The sequence below is a fragment of the Mastigoproctus giganteus genome, chromosome 7 (genome assembly GCF_048544385.1).
Source record: "Mastigoproctus giganteus isolate SK-2022 chromosome 7, ASM4854438v1, whole genome shotgun sequence".
Classification (NCBI taxonomy): domain Eukaryota; kingdom Metazoa; phylum Arthropoda; class Arachnida; order Uropygi; family Thelyphonidae; genus Mastigoproctus; species Mastigoproctus giganteus.
The window spans coordinates 208947291-208959503 of NC_143581.1; the positions used below are offsets into that span (position 1 = coordinate 208947291).

Here is a 12213-nt window from a genome sequence, read left to right on the forward strand (position 1 = left end):
TACACCATTTTATATTGTAATTTGTTTTTGTTTAATATATTTTTAAAATCATCATTGCAGAACACTTCAACCATTCAAACATAATAGCAAAAATTGATGTGACAAAAGAAAGCATTAGCATTAGTAGAGGCATTTGATGCAAGAAAGCAAGCTTATGCAGCATCAGCAAAAAAAAAAAAAAAAAAAAAAAAGTAACATAAATAAATAAAAAAAACCACTCCCACTTCACCCCTCTGTTCGTTCAAAATACCTGTCCAGCTGAGCCTTAAACTTATTTAGGCTATCAACTTCCACGACAAGGGATGGAAGTCTGTTCCACCAACCAACCACTAGCTGGCTAAAGGCAAATTTCCGCACGTCTATCCTACATCTGTCTTTCCTCAATTTGAATTTATGCCCTCTCAGGTGATTATTCTGAGCGAGAGGAAGAATCCCATCAGCATTGAGCATGCTCAAACCATTCAATGCTTTATACACCTCTATCAGATCACCTCGCTGGTGCCTAGTCTCCAGACACTGTAATTTGCAAATCTTAAGCCTTTCTTCGTAAGAGCACCCCTTTGTTCCATTCACTAATCTTGTTGCCCTTCTCTGTACTCGTTCCATTCACTCGAAAGAAACATAGCAGTGAAGAATCGAAAAGTAAACCAGCTTGTCCGTCCGTTACGAATTGCCAATGCGTGACGGATCGACAGAGCGGATACACAGACACTTTAATCACACTTGGAATTTAAAAGTATAAAAATAAAGATTTGTATAAGGAAAAAAAGTTTCAGTCTGTTTGCTCTTGTCGTAAATTTTCTCTGGAGCAGTTATCAGCACATTCAATCTTATCTTTTGTGCAATTTGTCAATTTAAATTAGAAGTTCAATCCGTTGCTCCCTCTGTTGAAACTAAAAATTGTATAACATAAATAATTTTACAAATTTTTTGATGTCTCTATGCGGAAACAGAACATCAACAGTTTCTGGGTTGAGCTGTATTCTTCTTTCTAGGATTAGAAATGCAGATGAGGAATGTAGATGGCAAAGACAGGACGAAACTGTATACCATAAAATGTTACCTGACATGTCGACTCAAATTATACCGTATACAGATCGCTTAATCAGCAATGGCCAAAATTACAATGGCCGTTCACAATGGAGGGAAATGATACACCCACCCGAATCCTCCCAATTACTAGCCTTGATTTCAAACTCTAAATGCTCATTATTTTTCCTTAATTATATACTCTGTTATATTTCTATATCCTTCGACTTGGCGTATCATGGACTAAGTTGTTCATGGTTCATAAAAATTCAAATAAAATCAAATCTTTATTAGCTCGAAGAAGTCTGGATATGAGTACACACTTTGTAAAAATAATTTAATGAACAAACAAAAAAAAAAAAAAAAAAAAACGAAAAAGATGAAAATGCAGCCGATTTTGCATGACTGTAAGCCACTTAAATTATGCAATAATTTTGAATTTCCCACGATGAATGTAATCCTACGAAGTTAATGGTCTTTAAAATTGCAATTTTTAGGAAACTTTCAATGAAATTCTTCTTTCAATTTTGTATTGAAAGATCTCCTTTTTGGTGTTGATTCAATTCCTAATTCTGAAGCACTGGTTTATAAGTGGCGGTGGTACTAATGTGCTTTATAATAATAACATTATAATAAGAGATAATTCGGATATCGAAAAAGGCTGTTTTTTTTTTTTTTTTCACTTTTCGTGTCTGACAACGCCATATTGAGAAATAGTTGTTGTAGGAGGGTTAGGAGCATCAGTGACTAAGGCCATATCACTCCGTGTACATTGTCTGTAAATTGCGTGTGTTCTGAGGTCGATTTTCTATTTTGCTGAACGAAAAACTCGAGTTTCCGGGAGGAAAAAAACAAACAAACATGCTACCCTCTCCTGAGACCAACTAATTCAGCCACATTGTGAAAAAGGCCCATAAAAATTCCTCCTCTCATCGACGGTACTCGAACTTAGGTCTTTTCCACCCGGTGTGGGGAGTTGGGATAATATAAGTAAAAATTAAATTTAAGGATGTCTACATTTAATTTTTGGTTAATTAACTACTTTTCTTCTCAGTGGGAAAGTTGTTCTCCGTCCTTGGTTTATACGCTTCGGTGTACTTCTGAAACAAACGTAAGCCGATTTAATTTAAAGAAGGAGGGGGAAAAAAGCGGTTGTATGTACTGTTCACTCTTTCAATGTGCGCGTTAGCTGTAGAAGTTAATTAACGGCAATAGATGACAAACTACAGGGCAGTTTGTATTGCGTCTATTCACGCTAGAAACACTGTTATTTATTTATATATTACATATTATTATTATTATTATTTTGTTAAAATTAATATAAAATCGGTTTATGTTCGTTTCAGAAGTACACCAATGACTTTTTAAGCCAAACCTGAGGACAGGGAACAACTTTCTCATTGAGCAAAACAGTTGAACGCCGCATTTTAGGAGAAAAGCCTCAAGTTGCGCAGTGAGTTAACATGCTTACAAGTTAGTGCAAATGCATCAGATCTCGCAGCTAACTACTAAGGCCGCCGTAGCCGAGTGGTCAATCGCGCGGGTGCATAAAAGTACACGTGCCCCGAGTAACCCGGGTTCATGCCCGTGACTGCTGAATACGGTGCTGTTTCCTATATTCTCTCTACCCTGAAAATTCCTCTGACCGGTGTGGTCGTCCCGGAGTATAAACAGAAAATTTATTTCATTTTAAATAGTTATAAAATTGGCATCATTATGTATATCTCATATTGTGAATACCTTCACAACGAGTTGCCATGATATTGCACTACCTCGAATAAGTAACGCTTCGCCATAGGAGAAGACTATTGTTACTTATTCTCAGCGGATGCCACCATCCAGACGGCACCGTTTCAGAGTTGATTAGCTCCTCTTCTGCATGTTAACTCACTAGGCAACTTGAGGCTTTTTTCCCTAAAATGCGACGTAATTCAAATTACTACACACCATCAGGCATCTCTCATATTGTGAGTTATACTTCGCAACTGCCTTGCCATCATTGCAACACCAGGGTGCCTGCCGACCCACCGAAGAGGAGCTAATCAGCCCGAAACGGTGCCGTATGGGGAAGGACTACGGAGTTTCCGAGAATAGGTAACAACAATCTTCCCTACTGGGGAAGCGCTGCCTATTCGATGAGTTTTTGAGTGGTGTGAGTTGAAGGAGTAACTGTCCCTTTCTTCCTTCCTTCGACGGCATTTCTTCCTCTTCCTCTCCTACTATCACCTTCCTACATCTTTTTTGCTTTCCTAAGTCTAATAGGGATAGTATGAGGATAACAGAAATCTTTATCCCACACCATATTTCAAACGGTGCCGTCTGGGTGGTGGCATCCGCTGAGATAAGTAACAATACTGTAGTCTTCTCCTATGGTGAAGCGTTACTTATTCGAGGTAGTGCAATATCATGGCAACTCGTTGTGAAGGTATTCACAATATGAGATATACATAATGATGCCAATTTATTAACTATTTAGTAGTTAGTTGCGAGCAGATCTGATGCATTTGCACTAACTTGTAAGCATGTGAAACAGTTGATTAAGACAAATTTAAATTTAGAAACTGTAAAATTTAAACGGTAATACTTCGTCTAATTTTAACATCAAATTCAAAAATCTCAGCTCAAATATGACAAGAAAAAAAAAAAAGAAAAAAAAGAAAAAGAGTGAAGAAAACAAATATCCCAAACCTAAAAATGAACAACATAGACCACAGTGCCTCTGAAACATCCTAACACTATCTTACAGTTTTAAAAGCAGTTTCACGTTCGTGTAACGCTCATCTGAGCAGTTTACAAAGTATGTTTATTCACTAAGACCTGAACAGACTAGTAGAATTAGTGGCGTGTGAAATTGTGCTTCACGAACGAGTATTATAATTGAACGTACAATACATGGCAGGAAAGTATTCTGCAGTTTTTAGACGGAAATGACCGACATCCGCATTGTCATTTCCTTTTAAAGACCGGAAAATATAGTATATGTGAATTATAACTACTACACTGCAGAAAGGCATAATATTTGAGCGTTTAACCCACAGGATATATTAAATATAATCTGATTTACACTACCCGTAGAGCTAAACATATTTTTAACAAAGAGGAGCATTCTGCTAATATTTTCAAATTAATATATGCAGAGAGAACTTTTCTTTAAAAGATGAATGAGTAAAATATTTACTAATATGTAGGTTAGTGCAAATGCATCATTTTAGCATAGCTATCTACCAAAGTAGTTAAATTTATTAATTAAATTGGCATCGTTTTGGTTATATCTCATATTGTGACTGCCTTCTGTGACTGTGAAGGCAGTCACAATATGAGGTATAACCAAAACGATGCCAATTTAATTAATTAATTTTACTTTGGTAGATAGCTATGTTAAAATGATGCATTTGTACTAACCTACATATTAGTCATTCTACCTCGTAGCATGAGGCCTTTGCCCTTAAATACTTTATAGTAAAATATTTACATATTGCATCGTATTGTAAAACACCACTTTTACAGCAGTTCTAACACAATAATTGTAATATTGACACGCACCATTTGATGGTTTTTTATTTATATATTAATAAAATGAATATTCAGAGATTTAAAGTTTTTAAGGAAACAGGAATGGATTTAATGGACAGATCAATGGATCAAGATCCGCCAACTGATCCTAGTATCAGTGATATTTCCCTCGAAAAATTGTAGAAACTCACCTCTCTCTCTCTCTCTCTCTCTCAGTAACAGATTGTCTGCCATTTTGTTACACAGCCTACAGCACATGGAAGAGCGCCTATGGGCAAAGCACAGATCTGTCATCTACTTTCTGTTTCCTGAAGGGGAAAAAATAACTTAAAAACAACTCCTGAAGAGATGTATAGGCGTTCATTTGGGGTCGTGTTTGTGTTAAAAGGGAGCGCAACAAATAATGTAACAGGGGAAGATGTGAAGAACGTGGAGAATTGGCCACGGAAAGCCATCGCGTTACAATTCACAAGATTGGCTCAACCTCGTGAACTTCAAGTTGAGCCAATTTTTCTTCTGAGTAGTGGCGTAACTAGAGTGGGGCACGTGCCCTGGGCGCCAAATTTGGGGGACGCCTTTTTATGATTAAAAAATGCAAAAATTCCAAAAGAACAGTTTTCAATGGGCGTCATTTTTTTTTTTTTTTTTTTTTTTGCCCTGGACGCCATCAACCCTAGTTACGTTACTACGTCTGAGTATTGGCTTTGTGAAACAAAGAAAACCCATTTGCACATGTATAAGGTCTCTCTCTCTCAGAAGGATACCTTGACCATTGTTACCTGTGCAGATGTTAAGGCAGAATAGCGTAGAGCAACTTTCGACACCATGAACAGAAATCTACTAAAATGGCCTCTCTCCCTGACTGGTGATTCTGAAATCTTCCAGACAGTGGGCACATTCTCAATCGGCAGAAGAACATAAAGGTGCGGCGTCTTCTGCACCTTTGAAGAACAGATCCCCACAGATTTTCTTCAAAACTGAGCCACCACCGTTGGGACATATTACTCTAAACTTCTGCCTCGTTTTCATGCAGCTATCAAAGTCAAACGGAAAAGAAATAATAACCAAGGTGGGCAGTTTTTCCACTACAATGTCGTCCCTGAACACAATTTACATGCTATCACACGAAGAGCAAGCAGATCTAGCTTTGAAAATCTGCCTCATCCGCAACGTGCTCTTAACCTCCTTTCACATTTCTTCCTCTTTCCATCCCTTGAGGTCATTTTTTTTTTTTTTTTTTGTGTGTAGCAAGTATTTTCCTGATTATAAATGAAACTGGTCATCATCAGGAAAGAAAAGCAGAGAGGTCCTACAAAAATGGTCTCCGCAATGGCTTTATCGGTCTGTTTGCTAAATGATTTTGCTTTCAACCTTTCATTACCAAGGCTTCCAGGAGAATATAGATCTTTTAATCCTCGTATCATAAAAGTAATCAATGACCTCACATTATTAGGTGCGTTAGCATATATGCATAAGCGCCTATTGTCTTCACTATGTCCGTTCGTCCGCACGTTACAACTTTACTTCCAGTGGAGGGATTTTCATGAAATTTTATATGGTTCATACAATTTGTATGGAAAAAAGAAATTCATAGATTACATGCAGTTTTAATGTGGTGTTGTTAACTTTAGATACTCTGTGCACGCTTCGTGTATTGTTATGAAAGAGCTTATGAAGAGATACATATATTCAGAAAGAAAAAGAGACCTAAAAAAAAGTATAGGGGATGAGAGTAATAGATATTATGCAGTTGAAATTAAACTGAACTGCTAAGTTCAGAGAGCGTAAAACTATAGTTTTATTAAGTATTCTATAAAGTTATAATCTTAGTAAATTAATTGATAAAGAGATAACTATATTTACTTTTCATTTCAATTAATCACGGAAAAGATAAAAAAAAATATTTTATTTTAAGAAAAATATAGAATGCGTCCGAAATCTAACGCACTGTGTACGTTAACTGTGTGTGTGAATGGAAGGGCGGAGGGTGGGGGAAGAATCGACATTTAGAATCTTTACAGTGACAGATCTAATCAAAATTTTCTTATATTTTTGTTTTTAAACAAATGCGTAATATCCTTTCTCCTTTAAAGGTGTATGCTAAATAGTAATGCATACTGTTGTTCTTTTTTAACGACAGGGGCTTTCGAATAAAGCGGACCAAGTTATATAAACGAAACTCATATTCTGATTTCTTCGATGCTTAGAAACTCAGGAAATTTGGAATTCGAGTGACACCCATACCTGCAGTGCTTAGAGTTGCCAATCTTCCGTACTAACACAGAAAAAGGTACGATCTCAACTTGTTCCTTTGCCTACTCAGCAAAGCTGAAATCACTTTTTTCACAGGCCCCTGGTATTGTCCTAAAATTTGTCTCAATGAATGTCATTGTCATCGGCAGATAATATTCTCGGATCATCATAAGCTCTTACTGTTGTAATAGAGTAATATAACAGGCTCAACCTGATATATAGGCCCTCGTGGGTAGCACAGTTGGAAGGATCGCCGTCCTCCCCACACCGGGTGGAAAAGACCTACGTTCGAATCCCGTCGATGATTGGAGGAATTTTTAAGGGTATTTTTCACATGGTTGAGTTAGTCGGTCTCAGGCGAGGATAGCATGGTGTTTTCTCCCGGAAACTTGATGGTTTCGTCCAGCAAACAGAAAATCGACTTCAGAACACACACAATTTACAGACAGAGCAACATGGTCTTAGTCGGCGATGCTCTTAAAACCCAGCAACAGCCAATCTGATATATAGGAATTCTGTTTTGGAATTAAATCGTTAAAATGAAACTTGCCCACGTGGGTGGCACAGTTGGTATAATCACCGTCTTTCCCACACCGCATGGAAAAGACCTGAGTTCGAAACCTGTCAATGACGCGAGGAATTTTTATGGGCCTTTTTCACAACGTGGCTGAGTTAATCAGTTCCAGGCGAAGGTAGCATGGGTTTTTCGTCCAGAAAACAGCAAATTGACCACAGAACACACGCAATTTACAGACATATTATATACGGCGGATATTATTTACAGACATTATATGCGCAATTTACAGACAATACAAACGGAGTAATATGGCTTAAGTTGCTAATGCGCCTAAACGCTTATAACAACCAAACAATCAACTAAATGAAACTTAATTCGCTCTCATAACAAAATCCTTGGGATGCAGTAAACGTTATTTTAAGATAATAAGATTACAGGAGAGGTTTATACGGATTTATATTCATAAACATATTTAATTTTTTTATAATTGCACCTTAAAGACTAATTATTTACACAAATCTCAATTATTACCCAACTAACGATTTTGCAAGCAAAAACACACGGTATCTAAGATTTAATATTGCGGACTCATAAAAATAATTCAGTGGATCGTCCTGAAGCAGATGCTTAGGATAAAATGTAACTGCCAGATTGTTAATCTGCTGAAAATGATTCTTAAACCGCTGCTTATTTGAAACTTTCATCTGTTGGCGCCTGTAAGGTGAATCACTATGACTGGAAAGGTCCTTTGCAGGATGTTGAAACAGCTTTACGTTTTTCGAAGTCTTGCCTTCAGCTTGAGCAACCTGAATAAGATCTTTGTGGCTAATAAGGTGGCTGTACCTTTGCACATTCGTATTTCTAACAGAATGTGCTGAAGCTGCAAATGTACCATATATGATGAGTTGAAAATGATCCATGCTTCCCGGGTTTCCTTTTCTTCTGGTGTCATTTATTCTAAGAAGCCATCTACCATGTGGGTTTTCTCCCCAAAAATGAACGCTCGTAAATCTCCACATTCTAAATCCATCGGTACTGTTGTCAAGATGGCGTTTAGTTAATAATTGTGACTTTGTTCCTGATGGAGATACTAAATATATTTCTAGATATTTACGACTGGGATGCTGTAAGCTTATCCTACCCACAACATGCTCTAAATAGTTGACACGTTTGGATGGCTTCATCTGATTTTTGTCAATCACAACTGCCACTACCAACTCATTTCCAGCTTTTATCTGCCTGCAATAAAACAAAAACTTAATCAGGTGTAGATAAAATATTTAATTTTTAATTTTGACATTTTTCTGCTTGGTGAAAAACGTACACAGATGAAAACCAACAATTCATTAACAAAATTCAACTTTAGCCTGAATTTTAAAACTTAACTGTAGGCTAAGTATATTCCTCCAGTTTGTCGAAATGATAAAATCAAGAGAAAGAATAAAAACCATAAACCAATACTAATAATATTTTATCATAGGGCAAATTATCTTTTATATGAGAGAATTTATAATAACTAAGTAGGCACTTACCTTGAAATAGCCATTTCCGGTGTTTGAAACATTTTCTGTGGTCCAACTAAGGTCCAGTTCTGTGCCAAGGATACCATGATACTTGAGTCGATTACACCAAAGCCAATTTTAATATGAAAATGGTATCCTGCTCCATTTACTGACCACCCATCTTCGTTACTGTTCGAAATACGAGCGGCATTTACTATAATGTGTTGGACATCTCTCCAAGTCAGCTGTTGGCTGTAAGGCATAACGCCATTTCAATATGAAATTTCTATAGACGTGGAATTTTAAATGCAAACAAGTATTGCATATAAGTTCATGTTTATTAGACAAGAAAAAAGAATTGTACGAGTAGCATCGTGAGAGTTAAATGCGTTGAAAATATAAAGGCAACAGTGTATAAACTGTTAGTTGGAACGGCTCTCTGAAGTGAAAAGCAGTTCCAAGTAACAGAAGAAATATATATACACTGCCCTACCATTAATATCTGAACCCTCCGTTGATAATTGGCCACGTCCTATCCAAGTGTCAGAATATACTCATAGGCTTTCGAGGAGATAGTAGATACGATTGTGAATGCAAAACGCCGCGATTGAAAGTTAATAGACTTCCAGAGCAGAATGGCAGAATAGGGTGCCACATAAGCAATCGGTCTGTACGTAACATTTCAACGGCACTGAAGATCCCTAGGTCGACGATTGGTGATGTGATTTGCAAATGAAAGCAGGCTGGTGCTGAAATCGTTACGAAACTACCCGGAAACCCTCCAAAGCTGACGGAACGTGCAAAGAGCCCTGTAAACAACGATGCTCGGAATGCATTGGACGTTGTAGCAGCACACAGGCCCTCAGTGAAAAGATTGGGACACATGTTAGCACTAGTACAGTACAAAGGACGTTGCATGGTATGGGTTATCGCTGCCGTGCCGCTGTTCATAAACTACTAATCATCCTGACTAATGACAGACGCCATTTAGCTTGATATAAGGCCGCCGTTCTCAGCCTCTACACCAACAGAAATATGTGCTTTGGAGTGCTGAATCACAGTACATGGTCTACCAGTCCGAAGATCGTGCCTCGGTGTGGTGGATGCCGGGAAAAAGCTACCTGCCGGACTGCATCGTCGCGACATTGAAGTTTAATGGAGAGAGTGCAATGGTCTGGTGGTGGTGGGGGGGGGGGTTCTATAGTTTGTGGTGAGAGCATTAGTTGTTTTTGGAGGAAATCATGAATACTGAGGTCTCTCTCTAGATATCCTAGACGTTAGGTAAATGGGTTACTTGCGTTGTGGGAACACGTCGGGGAAGGCCCATACCCGTATCAGTAGAACAACGCTTCATGTCATGCTGCTCGTTTTGTGACGAACTGGTTTGGGGATATGAACATCGAAACGTTGGATTGGCCAGCCCAGAGCTCCGACCTCAATCCTACAGAAAACCTCTGAGATGAATTGGATCGTCGGGTGCGTATGAGGAGAGACTGCCAAAAAGAAAAAAAAAAAAAAAAGAAAGAAAGAAGGGAAAAAAAAAACTTCCACGGAGACTAGTGGCTATCATAAAGGCTAAAGTTTGCAGCACATATTATTAGTTTTCCTGAAAATAGTGGCTATTTGTAGATACGCAGATGTCCGAATTTTAATGGCAGGGAGTGTATATGTAAATATACACTTTTTTTTTCTGACCTAAAATCCTTGATAACTGAACTAAAAAAAAATTCTTTTTTTAGTTGTCTAGCCTATACACCGATGAGCCAAAACATTATGACCAGCGAGTCGTTATGCAAATCGAAGCAACTGCAGGTGAACTACGGCGCGTGCGCGGGTCGGGACGCGGTATAAAAAACACCTGATACTGAGCTCCGTTAATCGGTGTTACTCTTGTTCTTCAGATGGGAAAGGCAGCAGACTTAAGCGAGTTAGACAAAGGCCAAATTGTAATGGTCAGACGACTGGGTTAGAGCATATCCGAAATGGCACGGCTGGTGGGACGCACACGGTCAGCCATGGTTAGTACCTACCGAAAGTGGTCCGAGGAGGGAAACCCACGAACCGCCGGCGAGGGGTTGGACGACCACGGCTCATCGATGCTCGAGGTGAGGTGAGCAAAGACTCACCCGGATGGTACGTGGTAACAGAAGGGCGACTGTGGCGCAAATCGCCGGTAATTGGAATGCTGGTGACGGGAGTAATGTGTCACAACACACAGTACATCGAACCCTGCTGAAAATGGGGATGCGTAGCAGCAGGCTGCTCCGAGTGCCCATGCTAACTACGGTTCACCGGCGACAGCGCCTACAATGGGCACGCGAGCATCGAAACTGGACATTGAGTGATTGGAAGAAGGCGTCTGGTCCAATGAATCACGTTTCTTGTTGCACCATGTGGACGGCCGGGTACGTGTGCGTCGTTTACCTGTGGAAGTGATGGCGCCTGGATGCACCGTGGGACGAAAACAAGCCGGTGGAAGCGGTGACATGCTTTGGCCCTTGTTCTTCTGGGATACCCTGGGTCCAGTCATGCATGTGCCGGGCACTCTGACGTCTACCACCTACCTAAACATCATTGCTGACCATGGAAACGGTCTTCCCCTCTGACGGTGCCGTCTTTCAGCAGGATAATGCGCCATGCCACACCGACCGGATTGTTCGAGAGTGGTTCGCGGAACATAAGGAAGACTTCCAGTTATTGCCCTGGCCTCAAAATTCCTCAGACATTAATTCTATCGAGCATCTGTGGTTTGTGTTGGAACAGCAACTTCGATCTGCGGCGTCTCAACCACGTTTCTTACAGGAGTTAAAGAATCTGCTGGTTACGTGTTGGTACCAGATACCACAAGACACATTTAGAAATCTTGTAGCGTCTATGCCTCGCCGTGTACCAGCTGTTTTGGCTGCACGCGGAGGACCAACATCATATTAGGTATGTGGTCATAATGTTTTGGCTGATCGGTGTATAACAGAACTTACTCACTAAGTGATTATAATCACTCAGTGAGTTAGATAACATTTTTTATTGAACAGATTCTTAACGATGGGTGCATTAATTAATCATATGATCCCAATTTACATTGCTCATCACAATTATCTAGACATGAATTTCTATATGTATTCGGTACTACATTCTTAATTCAACATGGCTCAACTGATATTCACAATTTATGAAAATTTGTTGTTTTATTATAACCAATACAGAATAGTCAATTTATTCTTCCTTGTCAAGCTAAAAAAGTTTGATTATAATCCTAACCTAAGCAACCATGTCTGGTGAAGTTCTCTTTAAAATGTTGCCTCAAGATGAAGAACTTTTAATTAAACTTTATTATAAGAATGATGACAGCGTTAATGCAGCCCTCAGAACGTATCAAAGACAGAAAAATGTCTCAAGGTC

The 12213-nt window shown here is 38.9% G+C and overlaps 1 protein-coding gene across 1 annotated transcript in view; it reads right to left on the reverse strand.

The window, feature by feature from the left end:
* Positions 1 to 7839: 7839 nt before the first annotated feature.
* LOC150083635 (proprotein convertase subtilisin/kexin type 4-like) overlaps positions 7840 to 12213 on the reverse strand; it is a 61285-nt gene continuing 56911 nt past the window's right edge. The window contains exons 10-11 of the mRNA XM_090378549.1: positions 8845 to 9066; positions 7840 to 8551 (exon numbers count right to left, since the gene is read on the reverse strand). Coding sequence (XP_090234675.1) covers positions 7840 to 8551; positions 8845 to 9066 — 934 coding nt within the window. The remainder of the gene's footprint in view (positions 8552 to 8844; positions 9067 to 12213) is intronic.